The sequence below is a fragment of the Eumetopias jubatus genome, unplaced genomic scaffold (genome assembly GCF_037043125.1).
Source record: "Eumetopias jubatus isolate StellerSeaLion01/CBP00866 unplaced genomic scaffold, mEumJub1_p1.0 scaffold_4, whole genome shotgun sequence".
NCBI lineage: Eukaryota > Metazoa > Chordata > Mammalia > Carnivora > Otariidae > Eumetopias > Eumetopias jubatus.
Window position 1 is genome coordinate 48,085,142 of NW_028274810.1, and position 18,773 is coordinate 48,103,914.

At 36.5% G+C, this 18,773-nt stretch overlaps 1 protein-coding gene across 2 annotated transcripts in view; it reads left to right on the forward strand.

Moving 5' to 3' along the window:
- The window catches only part of NEGR1 (neuronal growth regulator 1), an 851,501-nt gene that overhangs the window by 363,164 nt on the left and 469,564 nt on the right, over positions 1-18,773 (forward strand). For both annotated transcript variants that reach the window (XM_088022967.1, XM_028102558.2), the window contains exon 2: positions 2,807-3,039. In XM_088022967.1, coding sequence (XP_087879093.1) covers positions 2,807-3,039 — 233 coding nt within the window. The remainder of the gene's footprint in view (positions 1-2,806; positions 3,040-18,773) is intronic.

An 18,773-nucleotide genomic window follows, 5' to 3' on the forward strand; every position in this document is an offset into this window, starting at 1 on the left:
TGATGAACCCATATATTATATGCAAGCACTGTAATGGCCAGAGTCCTAGTAGTGGTGATTCAGTGTTCTATCCTATACCAGTAGACACGTGATCTTGTGAAATGGGAAATATGTTCCCTCTATCTTCTTTCTGCATATCATTAAGAATGACAATATACCATAATTGTTTAATTATATCATTAGAGTAGGTTTTATTTTCTTCATTAATTACATAAGGAAAAGCTTTTCAATTAACAATGACCTTTATGACTACTAGTTTGGATTCTATAGATGGTGAAGCTGACTGCAAATTAGATTCTGCAGTGTACCTTATTCCTTATTTTTTCACCCACTGATTAGTTTTATACAGTTGGCGGCGGCCTACCCTGTTGCATTCAGCTTGCAATTTTGTAGCAATCTCACACACTGTGTTCAATCCCCCAAGGTGTTCTGTAGAAATGCTGTCAAACTATTTCGATGTATGTGTATTTTCATTCTGTGCTTTGTACTCATTTAAGAAACCTAGTCTTTAATTTGTATCAGAACATTTTCAAGATGAAACATAGAATTCCAGGCTTCAGCAAAATCACTGACATATGACCACAGCCTTCTTCTGTTCTAAATCATGATGTCTAACTTCTCTTGGATACAAAGCTATATTTTTGAATCTTGTTATAAAATACAACTTTGAATAAATGGCTTCAAAATTGGCCTTAAAGTCTGCTAATTGTCATCACCCTTTCTATTATCATCTGGCTTTAGTTTACCTTTCCAATTTCATCTCTCACTCCTTCCACCCTATACTCCATGCTTGTTTGTTCTTGAAATGTTTGGCTTTCTCTCTCACACTTTTCTCTGGTGTTACTCACATATGGCACCTCTGTCTAAATGTCATGTCTCCCACTCCTTGCCTCTTTAGTCAAGGCATTTCCTATTCCTTAAAGCCTATTCTATACCCCCAAGTCCCTTCTGAGTCAAGTAGCTCTCTTTTTGTACTTTGTGCCTGATTTAATCAAATAATCTTTCTGTCTAGTATTGATTGATTTGCTTGATTGTCTTCCTTACTAGACTAAAACTTTTGGAGAGCAAGGGCACTACCATTTTTTAAATCCATAAATAGTAGAAGCTTCATAAATGTTTTTTGGATAAATGAATGCTTCCTGGAAAGTCTATTGGTAGGCTTATTGAAAAGACAGCAAGTATTTGCTAGTAAAGATACTATATAAGCCTTGTCTTCTTCACTTGCAATGGCAACATTATCAGTAAAATGCCATTTATAATTTCAGTGTACAGCCTTACCACTTTTTAAATGCATAATTTAAAAAATAAACACGATATGGTACTATTCTATGCTTTCCATCTAGTATCTAGTACATTATAGTAGAATTGGATTTGGTTAAAACAGGCTAACTTGGGGCGCCTTGGTGGCTCAGTTGGTTAAGCGACTGCCTTCGGCTCAGGTCATGATCCTGGAGTCCCAGGATCCAGTCCCGCATCGGGCTCCCTGCTCAGCGGGGAGTCTGCTTCTCCCTCTGACCCTCTTCCCTCTCATGCTCTCTATCTCTCATTCTCTCTCTCTCAAATAAATAAATAAAATCTTTAAAAAAAAAACAGGCTAACTTGTGTATTCGGATTTCTTAAGTTTTCTTTAGTTTTTTTTCCTTAATTTTTTACCAAGTGCTTTTTTAAAAAAATTTATTTTATTATGTTATGTTGATCACCATACATTACATCGTTAGTTTTTGATGTAGTGTTCCATAATTCATTATTTGTGTATAACAGCCAGTGCTCCATTCAGTACGTGCCCTCTTTAACACCCATTACCAGGCTAACCCATCCCCTCACCCCCCTCCCCTCTAGAGCTCTGTTTGTTTCTCAGAGTCCATAGTCTCTCATGCTTTGTCTCCCCCTCCGATTCCCCCTTCATTAATAATGTATCAGTATTTATTTACTAATTGTGGTAAATGTATCATAATGTACTAATATATGATGTTTAATAATGTGGGCAATTTGGTGAGAAGATATATGGGAACCATGTAATATTTTCTCAAATTTTCTATGAATTTAAAGTGTTTTATAGTTGATAAAACTATTTAAACAAAACAAAAGAACATGCATTAATTGGCCAGAGGACTGCCATAACCTGCATATTGGTGGAAGGTCTGGGACTTTTATCTTTTCCACCCTAGGAGATCTTCCATTCTTTCAGATCTCTACAAATGTTGCCTTTCTTCAAATCCATGACATACCTTTGCACATCAAAGTGTTCTGGGGGAAAGGACTGTATATTTGGTGAATTCCAAGGTAGAATTAGATGTTTGGACATCCATCCTATATGAGTAATAATTCTACCAGCCTGTATTTGGTTTTCTGGACCTGATGCCGTGTGTTGTTTATTTATTAATAAAAGCATTAAACATAAAAAAAAAAACAGGAAAAAAAACAGGCTAACTGGTGGACCCTTTCTACTTCTTATAATTTCAAAGAAAAATGTTTTAATGTTGAAATTATTATTTGAAGGAATTTAGTTTTATTGAAATTTACTGGTCATCCAGACAGAACAAAAAAGGATTTTTGACTGGCTTTGAGTTAAAACACACACACACATTTAAAACAAAACAATTGTATTCAGGCATTCTTTCACATTTGCATTAGGAATGGAAGATGTACCAGTGTGTTCATATGTTCATATTTTCTGCATTTATGTCTGATGTTTGCATTTGATACAGCGCTATAATTCAGCATATGGAAATGCACTCAGAACAAAGATAATATTGTCTTTCATTTTCATTTTGATTAATAGTGTTCTGTCTCTGGTAATTTGTAGGTGTTATTTGGAAGATGGAGCTTCAAAGGGTGCCTGGCTGAACCGGTCAAGTATTATTTTTGCGGGAGGTGATAAGTGGTCAGTGGATCCTCGAGTTTCAATTTCAACATTGAATAAAAGGGACTACAGCCTCCAGATACAGAATGTGGATGTGACAGATGATGGCCCATACACGTGTTCTGTTCAGACTCAACATACACCAAGAACAATGCAGGTGCATCTAACTGTGCAAGGTATGCATTTCTATAACTGCTATATTGTGAAGGACTATATTTAACAATGTTCAATATTTAGATATCAAAATGACTCAGGAGTAACTGACAATGTTGAAAGATACATAGTCATTGTCTTCAGGGATTTATGTTCCTAGATTCCATTAAGTGCAACGGCTATTATAGACATATAAATCCTTACCAAGATCAAAAATTATCCGTTAACTTACCAAGATCAAAAATTATCCATTAACACCACATTATGATTTTTTTGTGTATGCTTCACTTAGTATCTTCCTTTGAGTCACCCCTTCAGTACATCTTTGAAAACCCATGATTGATACATTAAAATTAATGTTTGATAACCCATGATGGATACATTAAAATATTAGAACTTTTTGAAATATCTATAGTAACTCTTTAAAAGTAATCCTCCCAGGGCGCCTGGGTGGCTCAGTCGTTGGGCGTCTGCCTTCGGCTCAGGTCATGATCCCAGGGTCCTGGGATTGAGTCCCGCATCGGGCTCCCTGCTCCGCGGGAAGCCTGCTTCTCCCTCTCCCACTCCCCCTGCTTGTGTTCCCTCTCTAGCTGTGTCTCTCTCTGTCAAATAAATAAATAAAATCTTTAAAAAAAAAATAAAAAAAATAAAAGTAATCCTCCCGACTTCCAACACTGTGTTCAATCCAAATTCTGCTTACTTTGATTCAAGTCACAATGGAAAGAAACAGCCTTCTGGAATTACTTTATTTGAATATGGAGTAATTGGAAAAATATGGTACACGATGCTTTATATTTTGATTTACTTTTGATAGATTATAAGTCATTCTAGCTAACTTACAATCTCCAAGTACAAACAGAATCATCAAGTTATTTTTTTTATGCATACTAAAATCTAAAAGCATATTTATCCCTGATATAAATACTTTTCAAGAAAAATACAATTATAATGATAGTCAAATAGAAAATGCATATTCTTGCCCTTTTACATTATTTCCTTGTGCTTTATAGGTTAATCATGTGTTGGTTGCATAAAAATATCATGCTGTGGTTCTTAAAATGACATTGCAGCATTTCTAAGTAAAATTAATAAGAAATTATTTGATAATGTGGTGCCAGTGAGTGCATGTTTTATTCCTAATAAGAAAGCTGAAGGAGCAAGTTAGTTGTATTGTCTTTGAGTTTACCCTTCAAAAATTCAACTCTAAATATTAATTTAAGTACATGGCTTACATCTGGAATTTATTAACTTACATCTGGAGCTTTATTTCCTTATATAAAGGTAAGCCTGAAGTCAAATACAGCTTCAGTTATTAGTAAATATCTTTACTTCATGACAAAGTTTAAATGTATTAATTAAATAATTAACTTTAAGGAGGAGAGTGTAAGGTAAACAATAAGCCTGGAAATTTCCCCAGTGGTTTTTCTTATTACAGACCATTGCACACTGTGGTAATGTTCTTTATTTAAAATCATATGAGAATATAATAAAGTTTTCACTGAAGTCTATCTTTATTCAGAGATTATCCAGAGATTCTAGAGGGCAGGATTTTGTCCAGCTTCAGAAACTGGCATGGAATTACAAGTCAAAAACACATTTCTTCTGTTAACCAAGCCTAATCTTGTTCCCTTGTTTAGTTTTGCACCCTTTGACTTGAATTGCTCGCTCAAAGACTACAAAAAATTTTTATTACATGAGAAAAAAAGTACACTTAGATAATAATTATATTTGAGTCATTGGAGATATGGACGTTTTGCTTCTTAATAGGTTTAAAATGATGTATTTCTGGACACTAAATATACCCCCTTTTTCTTTTTTTCCATTCTGTCTTGTTCCATACTAGGCTTATATTTTTAAACCAGACTATGGATATATGGAGTTATGAGCCCTGCCCAGACACATGTTTGATTTTCATAAGATGTCTTTATAACTATGCTACATAGATGGTTTAACACTGTACAGATTTTTTAACACTGTTACATGCTACTATGGCATTCCATTTTGTTGGCCATTTGGGGATGGTGAACTTTTGAACTCCCATTTTAAGAAGTGCATTGTAGGAACACATTTATTGTATGTTTTATTAGTATAATATTTTGTTCTTCTAGAAAAAAATATTCGTGTTACTGTTTTGAAAGTATGTGTTTGGGTCAAATTAAAAGCTAATAATTTTACAGTATTTATGAACATAATTACTCATTAGAAGTTGATTGACATGTGGGCAGTTTTCCAATTACATTAATAAAGTTCAGGGACTACATTAATAGGCTTGTCAGTCAATTCAAGAACTAAATAAATGTCACAAAAAGTCAACCCCACTTAAGCTGCATTTCCTCTTGATGAATGAAAATAAGCTGATGTGCACATCTCTTCAGTCTTTGTATTTCCTAGGTTGTCTGATACTCAGGTATATCTCAATAGTTTTGAAGTGTATGCTCTTTGCCTAACAATTTGTCAAGTCTTTATTCACCAACATAAAGAAACTTAGCAACTGAGAGAAGACTGTATTAATCACTGATGTCAAACACACACATTGGTAGTAAAAACAAAGCTCATCTTCAATTGTTGCAACTATGCACTCAAGGGAGCTATTTAAAAAAAAAATCATTTGAGAAAGGGGATAATAGAAGGGATATCTTGCCAACACAGACATTGTGCATTGGAAATTTTTCGGTGCTCTGATTTCTTAGAGCTATTGATACCAATGAATGGAACAATAAGGGAGAAAAAATACTGGAGTAGGAGTTGGAAAACCTGGATTCCAATCCTGAATTTTCTCTCATGAAATGGGTAATTATCAAGCTGCTCTAAACTCTAGTTTTCTCTTCTGAAAGAGGAGGACTCAGGCCAGAAGATCTTAAGGTGCATGCCAATGAAAAACAAAAAGATGACCAAAACAAAATGGAAAACCCAACCAACCAACCAAACCAAACAAAAACACACAAATGAACAAACAAATAACCATGGATATTTGCAAGGGAAAATAATGTTATTTAGGTTAAAAATGAAAAATATTCCATAACACTTGTGTGTAACACGTGCAGTAAACACAATGCAAGCTAAGTTTTACATAGCAGTACTTTTGAGTATATACGCTGCAAGTATGTTCTATTTATCTCCATGTTTTGCTTTCACCAACTTAGCTGAACAATGTATATACTCATGAACTGGGAAGAATATGGTGAATTGGAGTTTTGCTTCAAGGGTTTAGAAATAGAGTCAATAAGAAAATAAAGTTTTCATTAGCTATATATAATATACCATTGATAAATAAAATTACCTAAATGTCCAGTGTTTTATATCATGTGATATAGCATTTACTAAGAGTAGCGTTTCTTGTTCATGAGTGTAAGAATGTACAAGGCTGGAGGACTTGCTATGAACCCAGAGCTCCTTATTACAATCCTGTAATGACAGGGATCATAAAATGTAAATGCACACTTGAGTAGACGATAGAGATGGCCTCTACTTTGAGTCCACATCTGAAGTCTAGGTTTTGTATAGTACAAAATAGACACTCATAGATACTGTATATTAAACACATATACACACAATAGTCCCTGACAATACCTTGATTACAGCCTTGTGAGACTATGGACAGAAGATCCACTAAGATGTACCTGGACAGAAACTGAGATAATAAATGTATGTTGTTTTAAGCCTTGCACACTCATGTGTGCACACACCCACACACATTATATTGTGTGAAATGTTTATCCCTCAACTTGTGCCCTTTCAAGTAGATATACTGTAGGTTTTCTCTAGGCAGAGCAGAAGATCTGACTAGCACATAGCTCTATGACCAAAATAACTTCTCAAGGGTATTTAACTTCCCCAGGGTGTTGTGAATTCCTCAGGCTATCTGGCTTACCTGGGATATCTGTGATAGATGAGGTGGCACCCATCCCTTTCCAGGGATGGGTTTGCCTTTCTAGCTGGTGGGAGTGTTTTCAGCAGATAGCAGCATTGAATGATCAGACCTTTCAGGGATCACCTCAGCTTCAGAGAGCCACTTTACCCAAACTCAGACTTTTCCTAAAGCAACCAGTATCTGATGACTGATTAAAAGGCCCCTCCCTCTCAGCGCAATGTAAGATAACTCTGATGAGCCATTTTGGCTCCAGAACAGTGAAAGCTGTTCATCAGCTCTACCGCTGACCTTCTTGCTTTGTCAAATCCTATTTCATTCCTCTTCCTTCTCTGGGGGTTTACCACAGGGGTATTCTCTAATAAATATCCTGCACTGTAAACGCCTTCTCATTTCGGTGCCTGCTTCCCCAAAGATCCCAAACTATGACAGTGTTAGCCCCTTGTCTGGCTTAGTCATTGTTTGGAGAAAGCCTTTATAAAATGGAAAGACAACACATTCAAACACCATCTATTATTAACATTCTGTTTTACATTGGGAAGGATTTAAAGAGGCTTATAAAGAAGTAGTTAGTACACCAGAATAAACACAAGAAATTGGAGGCAAAAGATAAGGTAAGCAGAGTGGGACGCAGTCGGGGGTGAGGTTAGAACATAAAATTTATGTCATGATTTCTAAGTAATTTTAGAGCTCAATAAAAATTTAGCTATAAGATATATAGCAGTCAACACACAGAGAGAAACAGGATTAGTTATTCATTCCATGATCCACATAGTTAATTAACACTTACATGTCTTAGTCTCCTGATCCCGTTACACAGAGTGGAGCAGCATTTCTACTGTGAATCAGCTCAGAGAACCACTGTGAGCTGTAAGGAACATCTCAACAGTAACTGTATAGTACTCACAGCACTCATTCAGAGAATCGTTCCTTATAACACCTCTCAATAAAACCTGAAGTGCAGGGAAGTCAAGAAAAAATTAAAAATCTGAAAGTAAATTCAGTAAGATACCAGTTCAATAACAAGAAGATAGCTTTTTGATTATTACCTTAATCTGTAAGTAAATTTTAGGACCTATCCTTTCTGAGTCAACCCTCCACAAACATTATTTCTCTCAGTGGGTCTTTGAATAGGAATTTAAGTGCAGATATTTCAAAATTAGACTTGCCAATGAGTATCTGGAGAGCAGTTATTTCATGTGGCCACAAGTATAGAGCTGTATTCTTTAAAGACTAGCACATCTTACAATAATGTTAACATTCTTTTTATGAACATTAAAGCCTCAACGAGGTACATAGTGGAAGAGAGAGATACCACACTTCTGCTCCAAGTTGACCTGATGGACAGTAACACAGCATCACAGATCATAGACCTGCCTTCCTTCAAAGACCCAAAGGAGAAAAAAGCTACAATGATCAAAAAAGTATATCAAAATACCACATACATTAGAAAATTCAAGTTGGTGTTCTGCAGCAGTAAACACTTCAAAATTTTCAATAAGCTACAAAATGGAACCAAAGAAAAGTTAGCAGCACTAGGGAAAGTTTGACAGAACTCACATCTGTCAAAATAGTCATTGCTTGAATGCAGTGCTGGCTCAGGACTCAGACTGGCTCCCACTCTGTTTTATTTAAGCTCTTTATATACTTGTTGGGGAGATTAAGATTATACACAGGAACCCAACTTTCGACATGCTGTCAAATACAAAGAAGTGACAAAGACCCAAAATATATACCCTTAATATTTTTATCATAGAAAAAAAGAATAAACCACCCAAAATAAAAATGGTCCTTAATAGTGATGTTTCATTATCCTATCTGAAGAGCCTTTAGCTTTAGGGAATGCAACTTCATAGTATACTTCTAAGATAAAATATTTATAAAATATCATCTTTTTAAATTAAAAATATTAAATATAACTGACATTATGTTATTTTCAGGTACACAATATATAATGAGTCAGTATTTGTATATATTGTGAAATGATCACCACAATAAGTCTAGTAAACATCCATCACCACACATAGTTACACATTTTCTTATGATGATGATAACTTTTAAGATCTATTCTTTTAGCAACTTTCAGATATGCAATACAATATTATTAGCTGTAGTCATCATGCTATACTGTATATTCCCATGACTTAATTTGTTTTGTGGCTGGACATTTGTACCTTTTAAACCCCTTCACCCATTTTGCCAATCCCCCCATCTTCTTGCTGTTGGCAACCACCAATTATCATCTCTACATCCATGAGCTCATTTTTGGTTTTTTAAGGGAAAAATTAAGACTATTTCCCAAAAGTGACCTTAGTTTTTGTACATAAGCCATATCTGTATTGTATTAACTATACAACAGAGACACATTTCTAACTTCACTTTATATGTGATAATATATATTATCTGCTTCTAAGAAAACACTCATCATTTACTCTCTAAAATGAAGTTATAATTAATATCAAATAGGGGCACCTGGGTGGCTCAGGTGGTTAAGTGTCCGTCTTTGTTTGGCTCAGGTCATGATCCCAGGGTCCTGGGATCGAGTCCCACATGAGGCTCCTTGCTCGGCCAGGAGCCTGCTTCTCCCTCTGCCTCTGCTCCCCCTGCTTGTGTACTCTCTCTTTTGCTATCTCCTTCTGTCAAATAAATAAATCAAATCTTAAAAAAATTAATATCAAATAGTTAAGATAAAAGTTACATGGATGGGGTGTACGTACTCATTCTCATTCCCTCTATAGGGAATTCCTACTTCTTCTACCATAAATCATTCTTTGCTTCCCGCAGTTCTCATTATGGTGAGAACCAATAGGAGCCAAAATATGCAGAGCTCACACAGACTAATGAATATCTGATTACTGATCACTGGGCCAAAAACCAAGGTGAATAAATGATGTAAATAAGGTTCTATTAATCCTTACAGATTCTCCCCATATTGTAGCAGTTATAATGATGGAACCATACCTGGAAACATCCCGTTTTTTCTTTTTTTTAAGATTTTATTTATTTATATGACACAGAAAGAGACAGCAAGAGAGGGAACACAAGCACAGGGAGTGGGAGAGGGAGAAGCAGGCTCCCCACTGAGCAGGGAGCCCAATGCGGGGCTTGATCCCGGGCTCGATCCCAGGACCCTGGGATCATGACCTGAGCTGAAGGCAGATGCTTAACGACTGAGCCACCCAGGTGCCCCAAAATGTCCCATTTTTCTATTTCTATTGATTTGAAATGTCCAGATTTGCAATTTGTGAAAAAAGAATTTATAAGCATTTTGGAGCATATGCATTATTGAGTAATAGGACTGTCATTGTATCCCCCAGGTGCTTTATGCAGTGGGAAATATTTAATCTCTTGAAATAGATGCGGTAGTATTATTGATGTCTGGAAAGATAATGATCTGGAATCTAAGCAGTTAGAACAATTATGTCTAATTTGTGAAACTTTGGAAAAACAATTCCTCCGTGTGTCATTTGTGCTGTAGACTTCAGTAAAATCCTTTCCCTCAGGTGTGCCTTCACAGACAAACTTCGGGCCACTCATCTGGATTTAATGTGGAATACACTTTTTAAGGCAGTGCATATTACATAGTAATTTTTAAAAATAATGCATTTTTCTGGTGCATTTTTTCAATTTTCTTTTCAGAAATTCCTGTCCAGCTAGAATCACTGTGGTTCCATTGACAGTGTGTATAAGGCCAACTTCTAAGAAACCATTACCTTACTTTTACCTGTGAGTGTATTGACATTGATTAGGGTATTGGTTTAACTACTAGGATCCATTAAAAATAAGATTAATTAAACTATTTTTTAGTGAAGTCCTCATTTGAATATTGGTACTTCTTCCAGAATAGATTTTTCTTCTTTCCTAAATATTCTTCTTTTTTTTCTTTTATAGTCTTTAGAAAGGTTATTGCCTTAATTTTCTGCAGTTGAAGTTAAAGAAGTAGTAGAAAGAGAAGGTAAATTTCAATGAATAATATTTGTCTTTGAAAAAGATTTTCTCAGTGAGTTTAGTAATCATATTTTCCAGCCAAAAATTAGTACATGAAGTTTTACGTACTGTCATTACAGGATGTTATATTAGAACAGTGTCTTAGATCAAAACGGTGCAAAAATCCATAAGGTACTGCCTACTATACACAAAAGGAATAAGTTGATAGTATTTTCTGATAAGCTTTTAATATGCTGTCATTTGTGAATGAGAGAGAAGTGAGAAAGAGCAAAAAATAATATTGATAGATATTGCACACTGTTGGCTTCCATCTGAGTCATCCCTTTTTCTATAGAAGGAACTTTCATGGAAACTGCTGAGCTTCATAACTGGAGCAAGGGAACAATATTGGAATTTAAATAAGCATCTTTTCTAACTAGTGAATTGTGACAGCAAGGAGGGTTCTCCTTTAATACTTCTGATTTACTCATGAGTTGGATAATTTTTTGAGGTGTGGCAGGATAGGGGCAATGAAATCAAAGGGTTGTAAAATTTGTGGTCTGTGTTGTTGAAAAGTAGTTCTGCCATGCCTTGTCCTTATTCTTAAGTTTTGGATCATGTTGGCCAGTGTTAAATAAAAGGATATGTAAGAATGGAGTATATAAGAAGTAGAACAGTATCACTCATTTGGGGCCTGAGTAGAGCAGTACTTGCCTTTTTTTTTTTTTCTTTTTTTTTGGTAACACACAGTTCAAAATGCAATTTGACAATATTTTATTTTATTTTATTATTTTTTTAAAGATTTTTATTTATTTGAGAGAGAGAGAATGAGAGACAGAGAGCACGAGAGGGAAGAGGGTCAGAGGGAGAAGCAGACTCCCTGCTGAGCAGGGAGCCCGATGCGGGACTCGATCCTGGGACTCCGGGATCATGACCTGAGCCGAAGGCAGTCGCTCAACCCACTGAGCCACCCAGGCGCCCTAATTTGACAATATTTTAAAGTAACTAACCCTTTAAGCAAGATCTGCTGCCCTTTAAAAGTCCCTTCAACAATTAATGGATATTTATGCTAGTTCTTCAAACACATAGTTTGGTAAATATCTTAAAGCTCTGACTGATGACATTTTTATTTTCTCGGTTGTAATTCTCAGTTGTTTTGTGTGTTGCATTTCAGAATAGTTATATTTGTTGCCTACCTTGGAGTGTCTTTATTTTTTTCCTAAAAAACAAAGAAAATAACTATGTAAGTAATACATGTCAAATCCCAATGCAAAGTACACTATCAGTATGAAAATCTCTCTATAAATAAAAGATTACCAAGCCTTAGCTGGTCTGCTTATTTTGAGAAACCCTGCAAATAAAATAAGAGCCTGGTGAAATAATTTGTCTTCTTGGAAGTCATTGCAATACAATTTGATCTATGAAATAATTTTACTGTTTACTTCCCCAAATTATGTGGATAGTTAAGAAATTACTACCAAGACAATTAGGATTTTGCTGTTTTCATTAACTAAATTCTAAATGGCATACCCCTTTATAGCCCTTATATGTGTAAAATGTAGCAGAAGAGAAAATTTGAATCTGCTAATGATATTGTTTATCTTGTGATTTGTAGCAGAAAAATAAGAATTAACTATGTGTAGTGCCAAGAGGAAAATGGGCACAATGAAGGCTGGTGGCAAAGTTCAGTTTGCAGAATCATAGAGTGACCCTATGTCCTCGTACCCCTGCCCCACAGCTCTTCACTTCCATCCCTTCAGCGTCTTCTGGTTAGTGATCTAGTGGGAGCAGTAGGGACTCTGGAAAGGTAGCACCTGCACTAAGCTCTCCAAACTTTCTCACCCACACTTGTTTTGCATCCAGACCAGTGGTTCTTAAACATTTTGTGGTCATGAACCCATTTGAAAATCTGATGAAACCTGTGCACCTGGTAGAAAAATATACATACTGTTAACATTTTAAAACTTCTTTATGTGATCGGGCTCCCTGCTCGGCAGGGAGTCTGCTTCTCCCTCTGACCCTCTTCCCTCTCATGCTCTCTCTCTCTCTCTCATTCTCTCTCTCAAATAAATAAATAAATAAAATCTTTAAAAAAAAATAAAACTTCTTTATGTGAGCAGGATGCTCATGAACCCCCTCAATCTATGTGTGGACTCCCCAGTGAAGTCCTTGTAGGTGAGGACTGAGTTTTAATCTTTTTTTTTTTTTCCACTCCCAAACATCCAGAAAAGTGCCTGACAAATGTTAGGAACTCAATAGAGATTTATTGGTTGTACATATGTACATGTTTCTTTCTCCCTGGCTTCATGCCATTCACTTTGCTTAAGCTGTGACTTAATGTATTGATGCTATCTTTAGGGTATAACATCAGGAATGCTGACATAACAGGAAAAAATTTTAAATTAAAAGGATTAGTTAGGCATTCATGACTTAGGTTGCTTATTTCCATTCCAGGTCATAGCATCTTTATCCTCTGCTAATCCCCATGTTTTTACAAGTGCAGAATAGTGATTGCATTTTGTAGTGAAAAAATAATAAATGGGATACCAGCATTTTATGAATATATATATATATATAAAACACTGTTATTTTGAGAAAATATATATATATATATGGGACAGAGTTAGCTACCAAGATTGTAGCCAAGTGTTCCTAATGCCAGACCAAGTAAGGGGTAAACATTTTAAAAGGGCCAAGAATAACACAATTAGAATTTCCTCTCAGGTATTTCACTCATTATTTTAGGTTTGATTTGAGCAAGTTGGTGGATGCACACGTTTTAAAATGGATATTGAAGAGTTGAGGATGGACAGAATTCAGAGCTATTTATTAGTGCAGAATTAGGCGAGACATGTATATTGTTTTCCCTCTGCTTATGACCCTTTCATTTAAAGGTAGCCTATTTAAAAGGACATCTAAGATTAATTCAGTTTAATTAAAAAAATACTTGTGTGGTCCCACTTCAATTCAGTACCTACTCTGTGCAAATAACTTTGCTAAAATTTGCACATGTGTTCTTCCTTATGCTAAGCAGAATGGTCCCTAGAGATGACCACGTCCTAATTTCTGGAACCTGTGAATATGCTAGATTACATGGCAAAGGGGAATTAAGATTGCAAATCACCTAACTTTAAAATGGGGATAGTAGCTTAGATTATCCAGGTGGATCCAATGAAGCCACAGGTCCCTTAATAGTGGGAGAAGAGATGGGAGAGAATCCGAGGGATATATGACTGTGGAAGTAGGTCAGAGCAATGTGACATAAGAAGGACTAGACCTGCCTTTACTGGCTTCAAAGATAGAGGATCATGAATTGAGGAGTATGGGTAGCTGCTAGAAGCAGAAAAGTAAGGAAATGGATTCTCCACTAGAGACTCCAGAAGGGAATGCAGGCCTGGCAATATCTTGATTTTTGCTGAGAGAGACTTGTAACATCTAACATACAGAAAGATAAATTTAAGATAAATTTATGTTTAGAGATAAATTTGTTTTAAGGGACACCTGGATGGCTCGGTCAGTTAAGCATCTGCCTTCGGCTCAGGTCATGATCCCAGGGTCCTGGGATGGAGCCCAAAGTCAGACTCCAAGCTCAGCGGGGAGCCTGCTTCTCCCTCTTCCCCTACTGCTCCCCTTCAACTCCGCTCCTGTGCTATCTCTCTCATTCTCTCTCTCAAACAAATAAAATCTTCAAAAAAAGAGATAAATTTGTTTTATGCTACTAAGTTTCTAGTAATTTATGTCAGCAAATATAAAACTGGTGCGCGCGCACACACACACACACACACACACACACACACTTAAAACTTAAGATACCTTCTTATACACCTAGAACAGGTTTTCTCAACTGTGGTGCTATTGACATTTTGGACCATATAATTAGTGTGTGTGTTGGGAGGAGAGGAAATGGCTGTATATTGTAGTATGTTTAGGAGCAGCCCTGGCTGCTAAAGATTGCGTCCTCCTAAACCTAATGCCCAATGTGATGGTATTTAGAGGTGGGACTTTTGGGAGGCTGTTAGGTGTCATGAGGGTGAAAAACTCATGAAACAGATTGGTGCTTTTACAGAAGAGACCCTACAGAGACCGCTCAATCCTTTTCACCATGTGAGGTGGTAAAAAGGAAAATTTGGTCATCTAGGAAATGGGTCCTCATCAGAGACTGAATCTGCTGATATCATAATCTTGGACTTCTCCACCGTAGAACTGTGAGAAATAAATGTCTGTTTTTTATAAACCACTCAATTTATGATATTTTTGTGATAGTAGCCCAAATGGACTTAAAGCATTGGCCTCAACACCATAGACACCAATAGCATTTCCTGATTGTGACACCCCAAAATATTTCAGGACATTGCCAAATGGCTGCTGGGGTAAAAATCACCCCAGAATGAGATACTACTAAACTAGGAGAAAAGAAAGAGACATGCTTTAATTCTCCAGTGCACAGCAGGTTGTGATAAACTCCATGAAAGTGTAAATCTTATCCATCTTACTGCTCTTCCCTTAGTGAATGGAACAGGAGCTGGCAAGTAATTGGGTCTAAAATAAATACTGAATACACAATAAAATGAACGAGTGAAGTTCTTTAGGAGTACATGTTAGCCAGTGACCAGAAAAAATTCCTCCAGATTTTTTTTCTCATTCAATAATGGTTTGGGCTATTTCTCCCTTTGAAACTAGTTAAGACCAGTGTTCTCCTAAGTAGTTTAGTGTGGCATACGTATTAGATTGACCTCAGGTGACAGCCAGCTCTGATATTTATAAAGTAATGAACTTGATTAAGTGTTTCCATCTTTTTCAGACTCATTACCATTACCATTCTCTGAGAAATAAAAAATAATACCCAACTCTGGATTGGTGTGAAATTTTTTTTAAAAACACAATTAGGCTTATGAGAAAATCCTCTAAGTGTCTGATTCAGAGTAGATATTTAATATATTTTTACCATCTTCCTATTCCAATGTGCTAATAATGTATAGGGTTTCCTCTTTCCTTTTTTGAATTAAGATATAATAGGGATTGCTCTCATTATTGATTCCCAGTGACTTTTATTTAAGAATATAGATAATAGAGTTGGCTGTAAAATATTAATAAAATTAATTAATTTTCCTTCCAGTGGACAAATTTCATGTGAAAAGATATAATCAATGTATACCAATGTTAAGGTTTTGAGCTACAATAATTAGAAAGAATTCTACATTTTTTGAAAGCTAATTACAACCTAAAATTAAGGAAACGATCCGATGGCAGTCATTTTAGCCTTATTGATTTCAGAACCATTCTCTGTACCTCTTTCGCCATGCTTTGCATAATGGAGTTGGCTGACCCCTGTGGGTGTGTTCCCAGACTGATACGTTCTCTGGTTTCTGACAGGATTCACCCAGTAGGAGACACTGGCAAAAGATCAGGAAGGGAAGAAGGGGGAAGTCAGGCTATACCCCCTCTTTCATTGCTGCAGGCAATGTGTCCTGCTAGCCTTTCTCCTTGGGCTCCAGCTTCCACTGGACAGCCCACCTTGCTGTTGGCCCAGCTCCTCAAGGCAGTCCCATGCTGTGGATCTCAATCCTGAGGAGCGGTCCCAACCTCTGGGTCCTAATAATGATGCTTGTAGGAATTATTAGTGGCTTCTCCCTGTTACAAATCTGAGTTCCTTCGCTCTTACATGCTTTGGTTTCTTAGCCCTTTATCACCTGTGTAAACAGCTCCCTATTTAAACCCCTTTTATTTTAAATACTTAAATTGACTTCTCTTATCCTGCCTGGATCTTGACAATTTTTTTTCCTAAAATGTCGAACATTTCCTACTTGTTAATACTCTCAAGAGGTATGTTTTAAGTTCTATCATCTATATAAGTAGACGATATAGACACGTTTTATATAATCGTGATTACCTCTTTATATTCTGGAAAAAATTATATCTCCTTCCTGAGTATAAAAAACAAATTTTAAAATAAATTTTAAAATTAATTACACATACGTTGGGATCCCAGATTTACTAAACTAATTATCAGAAAGTAAGATAAGTTAAGGAGAAAAGATAAAAGTATGCATAATTATTAAATGCTGGCATTTATGTGAGCCTTGGGCTTGTCTTTATTAGCTTTTTGGGTGCAATTATCGTTAACATTTCAGTTGCATCTTTAATGAATATTAGAGCTACAAATACACAACGGCATGAATGGAAATGGTAGTCTTTCATTATTCACAGATTGTAACTTTAAGAAAAATAACCTAAAGAGAGGCTATAGAGCTGTGGCTGTATATTTGCCCTGGGAGCTATGAACTGTGCAACAATATTCTGGGTCTTGATTTTTACTGCTGCACCTGTGCCTTGTGGGGAAACCAGTGTAAAGCAGTTTGGGACTCTTCTCTAGTAAACCAGTTACCTGACTTTGGACACTACTTCTAATGCAACCTTGGCACATTCTTGAAGCATCTGCCATATGCTAAGCATTGTTCTAGGTGTTAGGAAAACAAATATCCAGAAATAAGAATTAGTTTTTTCCCTTCAAGGCACTTACAAATCAGTAGGATGATACTGTCATGAGGCAAATGAGTGCACTGAAGTTAGATAAGGGCTAGGTCAGACGTATACCCAGGATGCATATCAAGAAAGTGATCCTCTTTCTATGGAGGTCATAAATAACTTCTGGAGTGAAGTAGTTGGTAGGTAGAGAGGCTTGAGGTTTGATTACACAGCCAGAAGTGATGGTCAGCTATAGGAAACTGCTTGGAACGTCCTCTTTGTGTGCATAATAAATCATTCAGAACTGAATGAGAAGTTACTTCCAGACCCAGCAAGTGCTGAAGAAGCAGAAGTATGACACCACATTGTCTTGTTCCATTAAGTGGAATGAGGGTTGGGGGATGGGCTGTTTGGGAACAGGACCAGCTCTTCAGATTGGGGGAAATGGCTCCATTAGAGCATTGCCATGCAACATCCTTTAGAAGTGGTGCTGACAAAGAAATGCTCAAATGTGCAGCTGCTGGGAGATCAAGATGCTGTTGGAGGTTGTTTGAGCATGTGAGAAGCAATGGGACTCTTGGGGAGCAGCTGTAGGAGGCTGTCATCGCTGGGCTCGACTGCTGACTGGAGCCATTCATTGCTGAGAGGAGCAGATGCGGAGAGTTTAAGCAGGGGGCCCTGGGGAGCCACGGCTGGGTGCTTCCCCCGATTAAGAAGCTGCCACGGGAAGCAGCAGTTGTGAGTGTCATCCTGTGGAAACTTAGGGTTATCCATCCAGTTCCACCATCGCGGCAGTTGGCGATCGTTGAAACACAGTCTTACGTACATAAGGAAATGATAAATGAATGATTCACAAGATTGACAAAATAGGTTTGAGATTTTTAAATAACAAAGTTCCTCAAACTCTGACACACAAACTCCTTGGCTGATGTGCTGTGACATTTTGTTTTTGTTTTTTTTTTTATTGAGGGACATTTTTACCCTGAAGAGTAGCTGTTACACTGACTAAAACAAAGTGACATGACTTTAAATCAAGGGATTCTTTAACCACAAGACCCATGAGAATATATTTAAAATTTGGTACTTTTTAATATTCTTTCCTTGGGAAGAGTAACTGTCATTTTTATCCTGTTCTTAAAGTTCCTGACACTAAAGTAGGTTAAGACGTTTGCATTAAGGAGCCAGAAAAGGTCAACCATGGAGAAATTGGTTACATCTGTCACCAACTTATCTACAAAAGGCACTGTTTTTTGATGAATTTATGTAATAATCGTGTTAATACTATCCACATTACTATGAGACTGTTCTTTTCAAATATTGTGTGGGTTAATATACCTTGATGCATTAGTGATTCAATGTGCATCTTTTGGGGCCGGTAGGGACTGAGTTAAATGGGGTAAATAAAAGCAGAATAACAGATTTTTTCATCTTTTTATTTGAGTAAAAGAAAATTATGGTGTAAGGACTTGAGAAAGAAAATGCAGTTGGAAAACTATT